The sequence below is a fragment of the Salvelinus namaycush genome, chromosome 42 (assembly GCF_016432855.1).
Source record: "Salvelinus namaycush isolate Seneca chromosome 42, SaNama_1.0, whole genome shotgun sequence".
Classification (NCBI taxonomy): Eukaryota; Metazoa; Chordata; class Actinopteri; order Salmoniformes; family Salmonidae; genus Salvelinus; species Salvelinus namaycush.
The window spans coordinates 20586835-20608179 of record NC_052348.1 but is presented as its reverse complement, the minus strand read 5'-3'; the positions used below and the strand labels follow the sequence as shown (position 1 = coordinate 20608179).

Here is a 21345-nt window from a genome sequence, read left to right as displayed (position 1 = left end):
AGGAGGGTGTGGTACTGAAATCATTGTTGTGTTCCAGGTGGCAAAGAGCCAAAAGTCATACACCCAATGTTTGTTTAGGTATGTGTGGGTCTTTTAACAATGTCAGTCATGCATCTTGTTGACATTCATCCAAGGACATCTCGACTTGCATTACAAACCCTCACTATAAAAACATTATCTAAAAAAGATCATTCGACTTATAGTTAGAGAGAACATTCCTTTAAACGCGTCCTGCTACAAGCAGGAAACACTTTCCCCTCTTTGTTATTATCTCTCCTATCCCTCCTCCTGTCCCTCCTATCACCCTTCCTGTCCATCAAATCACCCTGCCTGTCCCTCCTATCACCCTTCCTGTCCCTCCTATCACCCCTACTATCACCCCTCCTGTCTCTCTTATCACCCCTCCTGTCCCTCCTATCACCCTTCCTGTCCCTCCTATCACCATTCCTGTCCTTCCTATCACCCCTGTTGTCTCTCCCATCACCCCTCTTGTCCATTTGACATACATTTTTCAACTGTGCTGTGATGTTTCACAAAAGTTCCGAACCAATAGTCATTCACTCAATGTTTGTTTAGGTATGTGTGGGTCTTTTAAGTCACGACTTCCGCCGAAGTCGGTCCCTCTCCTTGTTTGAGCGGCGTTCGGCGGTCGACGTCACCGGCCTTCTAGCCATCGCCGATCCACTTTTTTTTCCCATTTGTTTGTTTTTGTTTTCTACACACCTGGTTTCAATACCCCAATTACATGTTCCTTATTTAACCCTCTGTTTATCCCCATGTTTGTGTGCATGTTTGTATATATGTTCAGGTCGTTACTTGTTATCTGGTTTTGTTTGCCGGGTTCGTTATTACGCCCGTTATTTACGAGTGACCGGTAATTTCGCGCACCTTTAGTATTTGTTTTATACTGGTGCTGTTCGTGGAATAAATACCTTGTGCACTCATCTCTGCTCTCCTGCGCCCGATTCCATTCATCAGTGGCCCACAACCTGACACAACGTCGGTTATACATCTTTTTGACATTCATCCAAGGACATCTCGACTTGCATTACACACCCTCACAATAGAAACATTATCTAAAAAATATAATGTGACTTATAGTTAGAGAGAACATTCCTTTAAACGCATGCTGCTACAAGCAGGAAACAAGTTGTGGACGAACCAGAAACATTTTACGAAGTGTATCACCTTCCTCACTTTCCCCTCCTTGTTATTATCTCTCCTATCACCCCTCTTGTCCCTCCTATCACCATTCCTGTCCCTCCTATCATCCCTCCTGCCCCTCCTATCTTCCCTCCTGTCCCTCCTATCACCCTTCTTGTCCCTCCTATCACCCTTCCTGTCCCTCCTATCTTCCCTCCTATCACTCCTCCTATCACCCCTCCTGTCCCTCCTATCACTCCTCCTGTCCCTCCTATCACCCTTCCTGTCCCTCCTATCACTCTTCCTGCCCCCCCTCCTGTCACTCATCATCCCACCTGTCCCTGCCATGGTTACACCTTCCTGATTTGGTTGTTCCAGTTGTCAGTAATTATTTTTTATATCACACATTATAGAATTTAATTTGTAATAGACAGTCTACCTCTTCTCTACTTTAAGGCCACATTTCTCTGACGGAGAACAGTGAATATTTGCCCGTAGTCTGCCTCCTGTCCCTCCTTTCACCATGGGAACACCTTCCTGAAAACAATGGAACTATGCTTTGCTTATTAAACCTGTTCTGCCTGTTCATGTCCTAAAAGATTGGAATGTTCCAATGTGCCAAACAGATGAACAAGTCACACATGCATCATCCAGGGTTGACATGACCACATTTCTGGTTCGTCCATAACTTGTTTCCTGCTTGTAACATGATGCGTTTTTTCTTTCTTGTTTCTGGTAGATGAGCTCTAATATTGCAGGTAGATTGTGGCTAGATTACAAATCTCCCATGTATTTTATATTTTTCCTTTGTTATTTTCCCCTGACCCTTCCACACCTCCCCAAACTGGAGTAAACTAATGGACAACAACACTTAGGCTTCCAGCTTAAACATACTATATACACTTTACTGACACAGTATATTTGACTATCTTGTTATTTTTAGTCCCACCCTTCTATGGGCTGGTCAACAGGACAAGGTCTATGGACTGGTCAACAGAACAAGGTCTATGGGCTGGTCAACAGGACAAGGTCTATGGACTGGTCAACAGGACAAGGTGTATGGGCTGGTTAACAGGACAAGGTGTATGGGATAATCAACAGGACAAGATATATGGGCTGGTCAACTGAACAGGGTCTATGGGCTGGTCAACAGGACGGTATATGAGCTGGTCAACAGGACAAGGTATATAGGCTGGTCAACAGGACAAGGTCTATGGGCTGGTCAACAGGACAAGGTATATGGGCTGGTCAACAGAACAAGGTCTATGGGCTGGTCAACAGGACAAGGTATATGGGCTGGTCAACAGGACAGGGTCTATGGGCTGGTCAACAGGACAGGGTCTATGGGCTGGTCAACAGGACAAGGTCTATGGGCTGGTCAACAGGACAAGTACTTCAAGAGAAAACTACAGTAAATATCCACTGATGGACTAAATGACCAAACAACATTTTGATGAAAGCAATGACTTGAGATGTGGTACTCTAAATGTGCTAACACTGCCGTTAAACACTAAATAGTGAATCTACTTAGACCCAGATGTATCTCTCAGTAGTCATTTTGTTGTGTGCCATTAATGATTATTGTGGCATCATCTGACACCACACTGGTCCACTACACAATCATACTGTATGTTGTAGTCCTTCCATGCAAGTACATGACGTGACATTTTTGTTCTTGTCTTCTCTAAAATGTAGGAGCTGTGCAGAAAAAAAGGAAATTGGGAAACAATAACTCTGAGCCATAGCTAGAGCTAGTTTTGTAAGTGTTGCAAAAACACAGCTTAAAGGGTTCCCAAACTGAGACATAAGGCCACATTCACATATTATTTAACTAAGCAAGTCAGATGAAAACAAATTTCTCTTTTCAATGACAGCCTACCTCGGCTGAACCCTCCCCTAACCGGGATGACACTAGACCAATTGTACGCCGCCCTATGGGACTCGCCATCATGGCCAGTTGTGATGCAGCCTGGGATTTAACCAGGGTCTGTAGTGAACCCTACAGTGCCTTAGACCAGTGCACCACTCAGCAGCAGTACATATATTGATAGACAAGTTAGAGACTGATTCCCTTCCACATTCAGCAACTATGGACAACCACATACTTCAAGGTTAACTTTGATGTTCCCTCTACACATCAAAATAGCAAAAATGAATATATTTTTAAAAATGGTGGTTTATGAGGTCAGAATACGGCCATTGACGACCATTCATTTTATGGTAAAGAAGTAAGATAGGAGGTTCTCTCTTCAAATGAAGCCAGAAAGGACAACCAAATATTACTAGAACTAAGTTAGATGTTCTCCATACATAGAAAATACACAACATAGTTTGTCCTTTCAAAAATATATGTTTTGATAGCGAAATTCAAAAAACATGGATCAGTCGGGTTGATAAATATGTCTATTTCAGACTAAATATAACTTAATTTCAGATGTATATACCATTAGACAATATTATCCATCATATTTAAATGCTTTTCATCCATTTTGATGTGATTTTTATAGAATTTTACAGTTTTCTTACAGCACATTTTTCCTGAAGCTCAATGTTGCATTTCTGCCATTCACAACTACAACAAACTGTAAAGGCATTGAGTTTGTAGAGTCACAAGCTTGATGTAGTCATTCAGTGTTAGGAATATGGTACCAAATACTATGTTTTTTACTACTTTGGTACACTATAAGTGAAATTTGTCTAAATACTTATGACGTTTACAAATGGCGGGACTAGATCTCTAAGGTGCTTTCATTTTCTAAATGGTCATTCAGATATGTAAGAAAATACCTTCAAGTAAAAGGTGACATTCTATACGGTCACCTCATATGAACATTGATCTCAAATCCAAAATGCTCTAGTACAGAGACAAATGTAACATTTTAGCATCACTGTCCAAAGACATATAGTGGAGGGTGTATAGGTAGACATCATCAGTAAAGAGAAATGAACAATCATTTAGTATGCGACAATACAAACGTTATGTGTCAGGGGGCAGGAAGTTGTAATGCAAAGACACATGTTCTGTAACACCACTTGACTTAGAGGAAGCAGACTTTTCTGCTGTATATTCATTACACTAACGGTGGCATATAGTTAAGCCTACTAATCTTCCATGTTGTTATTGTTTGCTTTTTGCTTTGCATTTTGAAGTATATGAAAATTGCTTTACAAATAAAGGTATTATTAGTATTAGTATATTATTAGTATTGTCATTAGAACTATTATTATTCACAATGTGGGGCTTTCAATACCCAACCTACAGGCTATAGCAAATGAGGTCACTTAAGGTGTGACTTATTGAGTAACAATATGTGAAACTAAAGCCGGCCAGACACTACACGTTTTTAGTACGATCTACAGGTTCCTGATCAGCTCCCGGCACATTTGACCAAATCTTTAGTTCAAACCCAGAGTAAAACATAATGCCACAGTCTCGTAAAATGTAAGGACATAACCCATTTGCGGATGATGGCTCCCATAGGCTCCCGGGCACTCTACAGCATCCCGAAAATGTTCAAACATGTTGAATATATTCGGCCTCAATTAGTAGTCCAAACATACCGCCGATTACTAGTTCATTACGATTTGACTTGACTGAATAGTTCAATATTAGACCAGTCAAAACATTTCTATTGTATTACAGCCATAACTAGTGGGAAAGGATTTCAGAAATTGTATGAAAGCTAAGAGAAAGCCTGTGGGTGTGTCAGGGCGTGGGCACCTGAGAGATCCTGTATAAAACAAGTGGGAAGACCCACTCTCACACTGTATCTCTTTAGTATCCTTTTAGGAGCACAGAAACTACTTCTACTACTACTACTCTCACACAGTGCTTGATACTGACAGATCTTCACTGCAAACATGAACAGCAAAGTGTCTCAGTCTGGTGAGTAGCGTTTAGTTTATAAAGATGGGAACTCAAGTCAATGGTATTGATTCGTTTTTTTATGTGCTTTTTCCTTTGAACTTCATGTGCTCTAGAAATATAATGATGTATAGCAGTGGGGAGCATTATTTTATATTACTCCACTGCTGTTATTTCTTTGTCAAGTTGACACAAAATGTTAACATTATTAGTTACATTATAATGTACAAGTCAGTGGAGTAATTCATATTTAAAAAAATAAATAAAAATTGAAACATGTTTTATTAATACTTTAGGTAAGTCTTTATTTTTTTACATTCATAACTAACAATGTGTTTTATTCTTGTATGCGCTTATTGTATATGACTGTTTTAGAGCACGACCTTCTCTATCTTTCATTCTCTTTCTCACCTGCTGTAATGATTCTAAAAAGGAACACATGGATTTGACATTTATTTTTGAGCTGTGGTGTCACGTTCTGACCATAGTTCTTGTGTGTTTTGCTTGTTTTAGTGTTGGTCAGGACGTGAGCTGGGTGGGCATTCTATGTTGTGTGTCTAGTTTGTCTGTTTCTGTGTTTGGCCTAATATGGTTCCCAATCAGAGGCAGGTGTTTTGTGTTGTCTCCGATTGGGAATCATATATAGGTGGCTTGTTTTGTGTTGGGGTTTGTGGGTGGTTGTTTCCTGTCTTTGTGTTTTCTCTGCACCAGCTAGGACTGTATCTGTTTGCCACATTTTGTTATTTTGTAATTGTTAAGTGTTCACGTTTATCGTCATTATTAAATATGTTGAGCACAAACTACGCTGCGTCTTGGTCCGATCCCTGCTACACCTTCTCTTCTCGCGAGGAGGAAGGCTGCCGTTACATGTGGCCTTTATTTATATATTAAAACCAAGAGATTGCTTGGTATTTGATGGGAGTCAACTTACCAAAAAAATTATAATCGCCTAAAAACAGTTTAGCACATACAGATGTAGGATCTTAATTTTATAAATATTTTGTTGATGAAGGTTTTCCTGCACAGCAGCAAATGCAAAATTGTAGTGGATTTGCGTTTTAAGTACTCTAAAGTTTCTAATGTCCACTTCGAAAGTTCAGACTTGATTTTCCCTAACGAACAATATGTTAACCCCGACAAAAATGCCCATTTATTATAATCCATATAATAATTCACATTTCCTGTTGTTGCAGCATTATTTTCCTGCTGTAGCAAACTGGGTAAAATTAAGATCCTGCATCTGTAGAGGCGATGCTCACAGATTATTTTGTGCAGACCATGAAGTACTGCTTTGTGTTAAAATTAAGAAGTGTGAAACAAATTGTTTTTGCAAATTACTCAAAATATGCTAACAAGCAGTACATGAAGTCTAGACCTCTTAAAAATTTAACAAGTGTTTTTGTTAACCACAGGAATCCAACTGCTTACACAAAATGAGGAGTTCCGCATTGTTCTGGTCGGGAAGACAGGAGCTGGGAAAAGTGCTGCAGGAAACACCATTCTAGGGAAAACAGTTTTCACATCAACATTTTCCTCTATTTCTCAGACAAAAGACTGTAAAAAGACAAGAGGGAAGGTGGGTGTCACGTTCCTGACCTATTTCTGTTAGTTTGTTGTATGTGTTAGTTGGTCAGGACGTGAGTTTGGGTGGGCATTCTATGTTGTGTGTTTCTATGTTGGTTTAGGGTTGCCTGGTATGGCTCTTGATTAGAGGCAGGTGTTTGGCGTTCCTCTAATTAAGAGTCATATTTAGGTAGGTTGTTTCACTGTGTTCGTTGTGGGTGGTTGTCTCCTGCGTCTGTGTCGATGTTACACCATACGGGACTGTTTGCGGTTTGTTCGTTTCATGTAGTCTGTTCCTGTTATTTGCGTTCTTCACGTTATATGTAAGTTCGTCGTTTCAGGTCTGTCTACATCGTTTGTTGTTTTATTAGTTATCAAGTATAGTTCGTTTTCGTCTGTTTTGTTTGTTTAATAAATCATGTCATTTCACTACGCTGCGCCTTGGTTTAATCCCTGCTCCTCCTCTTCGGATGAAGAGGAGGAGGAACGCCGTTACAGAACCACCCACCAATCCAGAACCAAGCAGCGTAATTTCGAGCAACGGGAGAGTATACAGGACTTGTGGAGTTGGGAGCAAGTATTTAACGGAGAAGGACCATGGGCTAAAGTGAATCACCGTCCATGGGAACAGCTGGAGGCAGTTCGGAGAGCGGAGGAAAAGAGAGAGAGGAACCGGCGTTATGAGGGGACGCGTCTTGCACGGAAGCCCGAAAAGCCCGTGAGTAACACCCAAAAATTTCTTGGGGGGGGGCTAAGAGGTAGTGGGCCTAGGGCAGGTAGGAGACCTGCGCCCACTTCCCAGGCTTACCGTGGAGAGCGGGAGTACGGGCAGACGCTGTGTTACGCAGTAGAGCGCACGGTGTCTCCTGTACGTGTGCATAGCCCGGTGCGGGTTATTCCACCTCCCCGCACTGGTAGGGCTAGATTGGGCATTGAGCCAGGTGTCATGAGGCCGGCTCAACGCGTCTGGTCTCCAGTGCGTCTCCTCGGGCCGGCATACATGGCACCTGCCTTATGCATGGTTTCCCCGGTTCGCCTACATAGCCCGGTGCGGGTTATTCCACCTCCCCGCACTGGTCGGGCGACCGGGAGCATTCAACCAGGTAAGGTTGGGCAGGCTCAATGCTCAAGAGAGCCAGTAGGCTTGCATGGTCCGGTATTTCCGGCGCTACCTCCCCGCTCCAGCCCAGTACCACCTGTTCCTCCTCCACGCACTCTCCATGTAGTGCGTGTATCCAGTTCGGTGCCTCCAGTTCCGACAACACGCACTAAGCCTCCTGTGCGTCTCCTGAGTCCTGTACACACTGTTACTTCTCCCCGTACTAGTCCTGATGTGCGTGTACTCAGCCCGGTGCCACCAGTGCCGGTACCACGCACCAGGCACAGAGTACGCTTTGAGAGTCCAGTGTGCCCTGTCCCTGCTCCCCGCACTAGGCTTGAAGTGCGTGTCTCCAGTCCGGTGCTTCCAGTTCCGGCACCACGTACCAGGCCTACAGTGCGTCTCAGCCGGCCAGAGTCTGCCGTCTGCCAAGCGCCGCATGAACTGCCCATCTGCCATGAGCCTGCAAAGCCGCCCGTCTGCTATGAGCCTACAGAGCCTTCCGCCAGACTGGAGCCGCTAGAGCCTTCCGCCAGACTGGAGCCGCTAGAGCCTTCCGCCAGACAGGAGCCGCTAGAGCCTTCCGCCAGACAGGAGCAGCCAAAGCCTTCCGCTAGACAGGATCAGTCTGAGCCATCCGTCTCCGCAGCGCCATCTGAGCCATCCGTCTCCCCAGCGCCATCTGAGCCATCCGTCTCCCCAGCGCCATCTGAGCCATCCGTCTCCCCAGCGCCATCTGAGCCATCCGTCTCCCCAGCGCCATCTGAGCCATCCGTCTCTCCAGCGCCATCTGAGCCATCCGTCTGCCCAGTGCCATTAGAGCCGCCCGTCTGTCCCGAGCCGTCAGAGCCGATCGTCAGTCAGGAGCCGCTAGAGCCATTCGTCAGTCAGGATCTGCCAGAGCCGCCAACCAGACAGGATCTGCCAGAGCCGCCAACCAGACAGGATCTGCCAGAGCCGCCAACCAGACAGGATCTGCCAGAGCCGCCAACCAGACAGGATCTGCCAGAGCCGCCAACCAGACAGGATCTGCCAGAGCCGCCAACCAGACAGGATCTGCCAGAACCGCCAGTGAGCCATGAGCGTCCAGAACCGCCAGTGAGCCATGAGCGTCCAGAGCCGTCAGCCAGCCATGAGCGTCCAGAGCCGTCAGCCAGCCATGAGCGTCCAGAGCCGTCAGCGAGCCATGAGCGTCCAGAGCCGTCAGCCAGCCATGAGCGTCCAGAGCCGTCAGCCAGCCATGAGCGTCCAGAGCCGTCAGCCAGCCATGAGCGTCCAGAGCCGTCAGCCAGCCATGAGCGTCCAGAGCCGTCAGCGAGCCATGAGCGTCCAGAGCCGTCAGCCAGTCATGAGCTGTCCCTTAGCCCAGAGCGGCTATTTACCCAGAACTGCCCCTCAGTCCAGAGCTGTCTCTCTGTCCGGAGCTGCCTTTCAGTCCGGAGTTGCCCCTCTATCCTGAGCTGCCTCTCTATCCTGAGCTACCTCTCTATCCTGAGCTATCCCTCTGTCCTGAGCTATCCCTCTGTCCTGAGCTATCCCTCTATCCCGGGGCTGCCCCTTGTATTGATGTTACCCAAAGGATTAAGTGGGTGTAGTATGAGGGTGGTCATTTGTAGGGGGAGATGGAAGCTGGGATTGACTATGGTGGGGTGGGGACCTCGCCCTGAGCCTGAGCCACCACCGTGGTCAGATGCCCACCCAGACCCTCCCCTAGACTTTGTGCTGGTGCGCCCGGAGTTCGCACCTTATGGGGGGGGTTATGTCACGTTCCTGACCTATTTCTGTTAGTTTGTTGTATGTGTTAGTTGGTCAGGACGTGAGTTTGGGTGGGCATTCTATGTTGTGTGTTTCTATGTTGGTTTAGGGTTGCCTGGTATGGCTCTTGATTAGAGGCAGGTGTTTGGCGTTCCTCTAATTAAGAGTCATATTTAGGTAGGTTGTTTCACTGTGTTCGTTGTGGGTGGTTGTCTCCTGTGTCTGTGTCGATGTTACACCATACGGGACTGTTTGCGGTTTGTTCGTTTCATGTAGTCTGTTCCTGTTATTTGCGTTCTTCACGTTATATGTAAGTTCGTCGTTTCAGGTCTGTCTACATCGTTTGTTGTTTTATTAGTTATCAAGTATAGTTCGTTTTCGTCTGTTTTGTTTGTTTAATAAATCATGTCATTTCACTACGCTGCGCCTTGGTTTAATCCCTGCTCCTCCTCTTCGGATGAAGAGGAGGAGGAACGCCGTTACAGTGGGTGAGCAAAGTGTAGCTGTTATTGACACCCCAGGTTTGTTTGATACTTCATTGTCCAATGAGGAGTCACTGAAAAAGATTGCTAAATGCATCTCTTTCTCTGCACCTGGTCCCCATGTGTTCCTGGTTGTGATCCAACTGGGAAGATTCACTGAAGAGGAGCAGAAAACTCTGGAGATAATTGAGAGATTCTTTGGTGATGAAGCATCGAAATACACCATGGTTCTCTTCACACATGGAGACCTTCTTGTTGATAATGATGTTACAATTGAACAGTTCCTGCTTAAAAATTCAGATCTGGATAGTGTACATTCCCAATGCAGTGGGGGATATCATGTCTTCAACAAGAAAGATAAGAATCCCTCCCAGGTTACTGAGCTGCTTGAGAAGATAAACAATATGGTGAAGGTGAATGGAGGAAGCCACTACACCACTGAGATGTTCCAGAAGGCTGAGAGAGCGATTGAAGAAGAGAAGAACAGGATCATGAGAGAGGAAGAAGAGAAGATACGCAGAGAGGAGGAGAAACTGAAGAAAGAAAAAATGAAACAAGAGGCTCGGGAGAAAGAGCTTAAAGAGGAGAATGAGAGGATCCTGAGAGAGAACAAAGAGCAGAAACGCAGACATGAGGAGCAACTGAAGAAAATGGAACAAGAGGCTCAGGAGAAAGCGATTACAGAGGAGAAGAAGAGAATCCAGAGAGAGAAGGAAGAGCAGAGACTCAGGGAGGAGGAACTGGAGAAAATGAAACTGGAAAAAGAGGCTAAAGAGAAAGAAATAAAGGAGGTGAGAGAAAAACATGAAAGGGAGGCAAGAGAGAGAGCTGAAGGAGAAAATGGCTTTATAGATGGTTTTCTTAAAAGATTTGTTGAACCAGTGGTGAAAGCAGTACAAGGTGCTTGCGGTATACAATGAACATCTGAAACAATGCTGTTCGAGAGTCCCAAGCTTAGTCACATTGAATGTAATTACAATTGTATTGCATTGCATTGAATGCATCTACAGACAGTGTACTCTGTTGCCATTCTAATGTTATAGACTGTAACTGTGGACCCATTGACTTCTATAGATGTATATTCTATAGCTTACATAAAGCTTTATGACATTTAACCTGGCTCTACTGTGTCTGTGATTGTTTCCATTTATGTCAATAGTAAACATTATGTAATGACAATTTAGACAAATGCCAGCTACAATAGATTACATTCAATGTTTTCATTTGTATTCAATGAGGATATTTTCTTAAAATAACACAAATAATCATCATGACAGTTTATTAAAGCTGGTAATTAGCTACATACGTGATTTCAGGGTAACTTCCATGCATAGGCATTATAAATAAAATATGTTTTAAAAAACAACAAAAAATTAAAAACGTCTTCATTCAGTGCATTACACTCCATGACTCGGTCGTTCCATGGACATATGGGTCGGTGTTCACACCATTGTCATTATGACATCATCAATATGGGACAGAACAGTGGAATTCTTTAGATGGATGCACACAGTTGTCCAGACTCTGTAAATCATGATGTTTAAACAGTGAAGTAATAAAGAGACTCTCTGGCCAATACAGTTGAGGGAGACCGGCTACGTCCCAATACACCGGTTTATGTTTCCTCCTCTTCCTTTCCTACAGATCACTAGCTGGATTAAGTGGTTAGAACTGGTTCTGAATGTTAATAGCTATAGCCATATAGTCATAAACCTTTTAAAGTCCCTCATATCAGTTAATATTATATAAATATGGCCGGGACCTTTTCCTGACCAAGTGACCTGATTATTAAAACCTCGAGGTCTATAACTAAGGCCTGGAGTTTTCCCTGGTCAGGTCATGTATAGCTTCTCCTAGAAGTAAAGGATATGAGGAATGGAAGCCATTTAAGGGTTTTGAGACACAGCCATGTGAGCCATGGTGGCCTGGTCTGTCTGGGTCCTCCAAGCCAGCAGAGGGAGACAAACAAATCTTAAGCTCTGGGACCGACTGACAAATTGGCATCCTATTCCCTACATAATGCACTACTTTTGACCAGGACACATGGGGCTTTGTCCAAAGTAGTTCTCTTTATAGGGAATAGGGTGCCATTTCATCCAAAACAGACAAGGAACCAGCAGGCCTATGAAATCAAAAGTGCAGTGATTATCATCAATAGTGTAAAACATTCTAGTAAAGATGATGTACACCTCACTCACTTCATATACAATTATTACACTCAGTTCTCTAATCTCTCACACACAGGTACGGGGAAATGACCAGCGGACATTTACCATTTCAAAACAGACATCAGGGGACAAACCTTAGTCATTCAGTCACACACATACTATTTTTCTCCCTCTGACACACAAACAGGCGCAAGCTCTCTCTCACACACACACACACACACATACACACGCACACACACACACACACACAAACACACAAACACGGAACCTTGGGTGGAATAATCAGTACAAAGAGGAACATTGCTTTTCATGATGTTTCAAAGTTACACAGGTTGTTAAAACACGCTGAGGATACCTGGATCATAGAGGGTTATGGGAAGAACACTGAGAGGATACCTGGATCATAGTGGGTTATGGGAAGAACACTGAGAGGATACCTGGATCATAGAGGGTTACACACTGCAGTTACACACTACACACTGCAGTTATCAAATGGCTCCAGGTCAACAACCAATATATAAGATCTCAAATGAATAAATAGAAGAAAATAATGAATTCACACACACACACACACACGCACACGCACACGCACACGCACACACACACACACACACGCGCACACACACACTTTGTCAGTCAGCCCACTAGTGGGAGCCCTACTTAAGTCTGTCCCTCCGGTAGAGGCAGCCAAGGCACACAAGGCGTGGTCAGAGGAGCGAGACCATTCGCCTCCTTCAGGCACACAGAAGGAAAGGTTAAACCAATAAGACAGCAGCCCGGACAGGAAAATAACTCATCTTGCTCAGGGGCGGGGCCAGCAGGGGGGCCCAGGATTGCAGTGCGGAAGCTGCTATCCCTCCAGCCAATCGGACGTCCGACGACCACCGTCGCCGAGCCGTTGTTGTTGTCCAGATGGGGGAGACGAGGGAGGGAGGGGGAGGGGAGTTGGAGACTGGATAGCCCCAGCCGTTAGGCTGCAGAAACAAGGAGGAAGAGAACGAGGCTGGGTGTAGTAGACGTCTCCCTGGTGTAGGGACAGCGCCCTCTAGCGTGTCAGGAGACCTGCTGCAGTCCATAGGCTCCCCCAGAGAAAAAGCTTCCTCCTCTTCCTCTCCAGAGACACCATGTCCAGGTCCAGAAGCAGCCCTGAATCATCTGACACGTCCTCCACCATCCCTCCTTTATCCTTCCTCCTTTCATCCCTCACCATCCCTCCCTTCTCCTTCCTCCTTTCATCCTCCACCATCCCACCTTTATCCTTCCTCCTTTCATCCTCCACCATCCCTCCTTTATCCTTCCTCCTTTCATCCTCCATTATCCCTCCCTTCTCCTTCCTCCTTTCATCCTCCACCATCCCTCCCTTCTCCTTCCTCCTTTCATCCTCCACCATCCCTCCCTTCTCCTTCCTCCTTTCATCCTCCACCATCCCTTCCTTCTCCTTCCTCCTTTCATCCTCCACCATCCCTCCCTTCTCCTTCCTCCTTTCATCCTCCACCATCCCTCCTTTATCCTTCCTCCTTTCATCCTCCACCATCCCTCCTTTCATCCTCCACCATCCCTCCCTTCTCCTTCCTCCTTTCATCCTCCACCATCCCTCCCTTCTCCTTCCTCCTTTCATCCTCCACAATCCCTCCCTTCTCCTTCCTCCTTTCATCCTCCACCATCCCTCCTTTATCCTTCCTCCTTTCATCCTCCACCATCCCTCCTTTATCCTTCCTCCTTTCATCCTCCACCATTCCTCCCTTCTCCTTCCTCCTTTCATCCTCCACCATCCCTCCTTTATCCTTCCTCCTTTCATCCTCCACCATCCCTCCTTTATCCTTCCTCCTTTCATCCTCCACCATCCCTCCTTTATCCTTCCTCCTTTCATCCACCATCCCTCCCTTCTCCTTCCTCCTTTCATCCTCCACCATCCCTCCTTTATCCTTCCTCCTTTCATCCTCCACCATCCCTCCTTTATCCTTCCTCCTTTCATCCTCCACCCCCCCTCCCTTCTCCTTCCTCCTTTCATCCTCCACCATCCCTCCCTTCCTCCTTTCATCCTCCACCATCCCTCCTTTATCCTTCCTCCTTTCATCCTCCACCATCCCTCCTTTATCCTTCCTCCTTTCATCCTCCACCATCCCTCCTTTATCCTTCCACCTTTCATCCTCCACCATCCCTCCCTTCTCCTTCTCCTTTCATCCTCCACCTCCTCTTCCTCGTCTTTCCCCAAGCTCTGCAGGTCGGGGTCCCGGAGGAGGGGGGCGAGGGGTCGCCCCAGCTCGGGGGTGCAGGGGAGGGACTAGCAGCGGAGGGAGAGGTGAAGGTCAGGGGTTTTAGGTTGTCAATCTATGCATTTACAGCAAGTATGTACACAGAGTCATGGATGCATGCAATTATGTCTGTTAGTCTGTCTGTCTGTCTGTTATTGTATTTTAAATTAGAGCAGAGGACTGCAAGGTTGAGGAATGGTGTCCGATAGTCACCGACCAGGTTCTCAAAGGCAGCCAACGTCTAGCACGCACAGAAAACCATCATCATCATCTTTTAATGTAGCCGACTAGCTGTAAATTAGTTTGTCTGCCTAGGTTAAAAATATATACATGTTGTATTTCTACACAGTATTTACTCAATGGAGACACACACTGTGATAGAGTTCTACTCATTAAACATTAAAACAAGAATGGAACCTCTACAATGTACTGCATTGATTCAATACTCAAGTCCTCCACAGCAGTTACATGTGATTATGTTCAATAAGGGAAAGGACCGGTACTTCTTTTCTGGGTCAAAGTGGAAAAAAATATTCTATGGTGCTATTTGACAGTACTGGGGTTGTGCAGTGGTGGTGAAAGGGTTGGGTTAAGGGTTTGTTCATACACTGTCCGTTTGTTGTGTGATAGTAGTAAAGCCTTGATTTAGGGTTGTGTGATCGTGTAAAACGGAAAAACATTGGTTAACTGTGTGCCTGTCATCAACTGGGGTCGTGTGTGTGTGTGTGTGTGTGTGTGTGTGTGTGTGTGTGTGTGTGTGTGTGTGTGTGTGTGTGTGTGTGTGTGTGTGTGTGTGTGTGTGTGTGTGTGTGTGTGTGTGTGTGTGTGTGTGTGTGTCCGGGCGATGATCTCACACAGGATGATTCCATAGGCAAACACATCCACCTAGGGGTCAGAGTCAGCCAATCACATCTGATCAATAACATCTCACTTGACATATTCACAATAATACACCTTGAAAGAGTCTGGTCATTTGCTAGAAACATACATATTAGCAAGACCCACTAGACACAACCAGAAAAACACAGCAGGGACATGGAACAGTTGTCCTTCCAGATTGCATTATAGCATAGTACTACTGTATTGCATTACTATGTTTGCTTCCTCTTATTATGCACTGGGACCAGTGAGATAACAGCCAGGAAACAGTAGAGTACTGTTAGTATCTTTTCATCATAGACCTCTCATCTCAGCACCTCCGGGGCCATCCAGTAGGGGGAGCCCACCACAGCCAGAGTCTGCTGATCAGCCCCGTCACTGGAGGAGAGGAAAATAACACATTAATATAGAACACATAGATTTTTCAGGAGAGAAAAACAGAATACAATGTACAATGTATTTAAGGCTATATGTGCAGTCATGATGGGAATATGGGGAGACAGTCATATAGTCTTCCTGTAATCTGGAGAACTTTCTCACAGCACTAACCTGTAGTCTGGAATCTTCTCACAGCACTAACCTTTAGTCTGGAATCTTCTCACAGCACTAACCTGTAGTCTGGAATCTTCTCACAGCACTAACCTGTAGTCTGGAATCTTCTCACAGCACTAACCTGTAGTCTGGAATCTTCTCACAGCACTAACCTGTAGTCTGGAATCTTCTCACAGCACTAACCTGTAGTCTGGAATCTTCGCACAGCACTAACCTGTAGTCTGGAATCTTCTCACAGTACTAACCTGTAGTCTGGAATCTTCTCACAGCACTAACCTGTAGTCTGGAATCTTCTCACAGCACTAACCTGTAGTCTGGAATCTTCTCACAGCACTAACCTGTAGTCTGGAATCTTCTCACAGTACTAACCTGTAGTCTGGAATCTTCTCACAGCACTAACCTGTAGTCTGGAATCTTCTCACAGCACTAACCTGTAGTCTGGATCCTTCTCACAGCACTAACCTGTAGTCTGGAATCTTCTCACAGTACTAACCTGTAGTCTGGAATCTTCTCACAGCACTAACCTGTAGTCTGGATCCTTCTCACAGCACTAACCTGTAGTCTGGAATCTTCTCACAGCACTAACCTGTAGTCTGGAATCTTCTCACAGCACTAACCTGTAGTCTGGAATCTTCTCACAGCACTAACCTGTAGTCTGGAATCTTCTCACAGCACTAACCTGTAGTCTGGAATCTTCTCACAGCACTAACCTGTAGTCTGAAATCTTCTCACAGCACTAACCTGTAGTCTGGAATCTTCTCACAGCACTAACCTGTAGTCTGGAATCTTCTCACAGCACTAACCTGTAGTCTGGAATCTTCTCACAGCACTAACCTGTAGTCTGGAATCTTCTCACAGCACTAACCTGTAGTCTGGAATCTTCTCACAGCACTAACCTGTAGTCTGGAATCTTCTCACAGCACTAACCTGTAGTCTGGAATCTTCTCACAGCACTAACCTGTAGTCTGGAATCTTCTCACAGCACTAACCTGTAGTCTGGAATCTTTTCACAGCACTAACCTGTAGTCTGGAATCTTCTCACAGCACTAACCTGTAATCTGGAATCTTCTCACAGCACTAACCTGTAGTCTGGAATCTTCTCACATCACTAACCTGTAGTCTGGAATCTTCTCACAGCACTAACCTGTAGTCTGGAATCTTCTCACACCACTAACCTGTAGTCTGGAATCTTCTCACAGCACTAACCTGTAGTCTGGAATCTTCTCACAGCACTAACCTGTAGTCTGGAATCTTCTCACCCCACTAACCTGTAGTCTGGAATCTTCTCACAGCACTAACCTGTAGTCTGGAATCATCTCACAGCACTAACCTGTAGTCTGGAATCTTCTCACACCACTAACCTGTAGTCTGGAATCTTCTCACAGCACTAACCTGTAGTCTGGAATCATCTCACAGCACTAACCTGTAGTCTGGAATCTTCTCACAGTACTAACCTGTAGTCTGGAATCTTTTCTGCCAGACTAAAGTCTCCCACTACTGCAGTGAACACACCATCCTCACAGCGCACCAGACAGTTCTATGAGAGAGAGAGGAGAGAGAGGGCATATGAGTGTGTGTGAGAGATGAAATGAACGATTAGTGCAAGATGAAGTGAAGGGGGCTGTTACTGTGTGTCTGTCTGGAGGCTGATGGGAGGAGCTATAGGAGTACAGGCTCATTGTAGTGGCTGGAATGGAATCAATGGAACAAAGTTAAACACGTTGTTTTCATGTGTTTTACGTGTTTGGTAACATTCCATTGATTCTATTTCAACCATTACAATGAGCCCGTTCTCCTATAGCTCCTCCCACCAGCCTCCTCTGATTTGAACAGTATAACGTGATAGTTTATGTAAGTCATGCACCCTCTGTTTGAAACAATATTTGGAAAGGATTCAAAGGGTGGAAAGAACATTTCATTCACATGTACAAATGTAATTTTTATTTATTTACAGTATGGACCAGTTCACTGTATTCTACAGCTCTGCAGCTTTCTGTAGATAGAAGGGTTTACTAGGCTATTCTACATGTCCCTCTCTATGTTGGTCTTGTTTGAGGGTAAGGCTGAAGTAACCGACTGCAGAGGAAAGTCGAGTGTTTCCATTCTTCATACAAGGTGTCTTTGTAATGTAGAAATAAACGTCTCCATATGTATCACACACTAACAAACTGTAAATATACTGTATGTGTGTACAGTGTACTATCAACTGGTGAAAGAGCCTCAAATATCACGTTCATTTGTACATATCCACTGTATACATGCATCATGGCAAAGTTGGTTCCTGTTTCAGTCACTTTGGTCATGTTTGGTGGGTCGAATAAAAACACAACATGACTGAAGCCTCCCACAATGCAGGCGCTGGCTTCAAGACGATGTTGATGAAGAGCAACAGCACAAACTTCCAGTGGACTGCAGCAGAGAGGAAGAGGTGAAGAGAGGGATAACTGGGCCCAAAATCTGTTTTCTCCAGCAGGTGGCTTTTTGTTATTTTTTTCACTCTCCAAGCGAGGAATGTTTGTACGGAGGTCAATGAAAGAGTGTTGAATTTGGTTCACAAAGAATGAAGGCGTATTTGCTACGTGTGGCTTATTTGAGTTTCGTAATGCTTAGGTTGTTATGAGTGTACTGATATAAGTAGGACACGTGACATCCTGGTAACTTTGAGAAAAAACATTTTATATCAGAGTTGTGCCTGTTGTTCAGACGTGTGTCTGTCTTCTGATTGGTTAGAATAGTCCCACCTGATCTTGCCTCCTGACTGCCTACTATTTTTGAAGACATTTCTTTCCATTGTTAAAGCCACTGGGGTATCTGGTCAATATAATGGATCATCTGTGACTGCAGTCAAAACTCCATGACCTTTGATCACATGTTTTTTGTAAAGTTTATGCAGTTGTCATGTAGGCACAAATTTTTTCCGCATTATGCAACACATTAAAAGGCCGACTTGACAGAAGTACGTTACGTTTTCAATATTGTTTTCAATATTGTAGACTGTACAATGCAAAGTGTTTTTAAAACTAACCATGGCCATTTACCGTGGCAAATTAATGGGATGAACCATATTATTACAGCCACTAGAGGGCACTCAAAATTAAACCATGAAAAAAGTAGCAAGAATGCTTGAAGAACTGGCAAAGGGTGAAAGTTGGCCTGGCTGGAAAAAGAAGAAGACATTCTACCTGGTAACACTGGAGGGAAGCCAAGCTCTTCAGCCAAGACAGAGAACACCAGACATTAACTCTTATCTCCTCTCACAATTTACAGGACAGGATGTTCAGAAATGTCCTTTAGCTTTACTACTTACAGGATGAACAAAGGTTTTGCTTGTGACTCTTAGTGATGCATATTGACTTGGGTATTGCACATTTTGAGAGTCAAGAATGTAATATTTTCCTGAATGAGGTCATTTACTGTATTTTACATAAGACATGAACTACAGCATGACTCCCCTTTACAATAGACATAATACTAGTAATACAGCCCCGCGGAAATCTAATGAACATAATAAAAACATCTAAACCTGTCAGTTTAAACTAGAGATATCTGTTTTTCTGCTGAGTCTCAATCAACCGGTTCCACAGGAAGTAGTTTGGAGGATTGGGGTGCTGCGATTTATTTGCTGACTGTATTTGAATGTATTTTAGTGTTTACCAGCATTTGTAACTTGAGGTTGATCATTTCTGTACAAAACTGTTCTTCTACATCCTCCCAGGTCTCTGTCACCAACACTACAGCTGTACCTGTAGTTAGTACTACATCCTCCCAGGTCTCTGTCACCAACACTAGAGTTGTACCTGTAGATAGTACTACATCCACCCAGGTCTCTGTCACCAACACTACAGCTGTACCTGTAGTTAGTACTACATCCACCCAGGTCTCTGTCACCAACACTACAGCTGTACCTGTAGTTAGTACTACATCCACCCAGGTCTCTGTCACCAACACAACAGCTGTACCTGTAGTTAGTACTACATCCACCCAGGTCTCTGTCACCAACACTACAACTGTACCTGTAGTTAATACTACATCCACCCAGGTCTCTGTCACCAACACTACAGCTGTACCTGTAGTTAGTACTACATCCACCCAGGTCTCTGTCACCAACACTACAGCTGTACCTGTAGTTAGTACTACATCCACCCAGGCCTCTGTCACCAACACTACAGCTGTACCTGTAGATAGTACTACATCCACCCAGGTCTCTGTCACCAACACTACAGCTGTACCTGTAGTTAGTACTACATCCACCCAGGTCTCTGTCACCAACACTACAGCTGTACCTGTAGTTAGTACTACATCCACTCAGGTCTCTGTCACCAACACTACAGCTGTACCTGTAGTTAGTACTACATCCACCCAGGCCTCTGTCACCAACACTACAACTGTACCTGTAGTTAGTACTACATCCACCCAGGTCTCTGTCACCAACACTACAGCTGTACCTGTAGTTAGTACTACATCCACCCAGGTCTCTGTCAGCAACACTACAGCTGTACCTGTAGTTAGTACTACATCCACCCAGGTCTCTGTCACCAACACTACAGCTGTACCTGTAGTTAGTACTACATCCACCCAGGTCTCTGTCAGCAACACTACAGCTGTACCTGTAGTTAGTACTACATCCACCCAGGTCTCTGTCACCAACACTACAGCTGTACCTGTAGTTAGTACTACATCCACCCAGGTCTCTGTCACCAACACTACAGCTGTACCTGTAGTTAGTACTACATCCACCCAGGTCTCTGTCACCAACACTACAGCTGTACCTGTAGTTAGTACTACATCCACCCAGGTCTCTGTCACCAACACTACAGCTGTACCTGTAGTTAGTACTACATCCACCCAGGTCTCTGTCACCAACACTACAGCTGTACCTGTAGTTAGTACTACATCCACCCAGGTCTCTGTCACCAACACTACAGCTGTACCTGTAGTTAGTACTACATCCACCCAGGTCTCTGTCACCAACACTACAGCTGTACCTGTAGTTAGTACTACATCCACCCAGGTCTCTGTCACCAACACTACAGCTGTACCTGTAGTTAGTACTACATCCACCCAGGTCTCTGTCACCAACACTACAGCTGTACCTGTAGTTAGTACTACATCCACCCAGGTCTCTGTCACCAACACTACAGCTGTACCTGTAGTTAGTACTACATCCACCCAGGTCTCTGTCACCAACACTACAGCTGTACCTGTAGTTAGTACTACATCCACCCAGGTCTCTGTCACCAACACTACAGCTGTACCTGTAGTTAGTACTACATCCACCCAGGTCTCTGTCACCAACACTACAGCTGTACCTGTAGTTAGTACTACATCCACCCAGGTCTCTGTCACCAACACTACAGCTGTACCTGTAGTTAGTACTACATCCACCCAGGTCTCTGTCACCAACACTACAGCTGTACCTGTAGTTAGTACTACATCCACCCAGGTCTCTGTCACCAACACTACAGCTGTACCTGTAGTTAGTACTACATCCACCCAGGTCTCTGTCACCAACACTACAGCTGTACCTGTAGTTAGTACTACATCCACCCAGGTCTCTGTCACCAACACTACAGCTGTACCTGTA

General features: G+C 44.9%; 1 protein-coding gene across 1 annotated transcript; it reads left to right on the top strand.

The window, feature by feature from the left end:
* The first annotated feature begins 5004 nt into the window (after nucleotides 1-5004).
* On the top strand, nucleotides 5005-14363 carry LOC120034773 (GTPase IMAP family member 9-like). The gene is made up of 5 exons (XM_038981376.1): nucleotides 5005-5029; nucleotides 6421-6588; nucleotides 6635-6649; nucleotides 9929-10698; nucleotides 14292-14363. The coding sequence occupies exons 1-5, from the start codon at nucleotides 5005-5007 to the stop codon at nucleotides 14361-14363; spliced, it is 1050 nt and encodes a 349-aa protein (XP_038837304.1).
* The last annotated feature ends 6982 nt before the right edge of the window (nucleotides 14364-21345 follow it).

Bases quoted from the DNA above. Each gene is read 5' to 3' on its own strand.
- LOC120034773 (XM_038981376.1), top strand. From the start codon at position 5,005: ATGAACAGCAAAGTGTCTCAGTCTG. The intron at 5,030-6,420 runs GTGAGTAGCGTT...TGTTAACCACAG, and splicing joins CAGCAAAGTGTCTCAGTCTG to GAATCCAACTGCTTACACAA. The intron at 10,699-14,291 runs GTGAGAGAAAAA...TCTTTCCCCAAG, and splicing joins AAGAGAAAGAAATAAAGGAG to CTCTGCAGGTCGGGGTCCCG.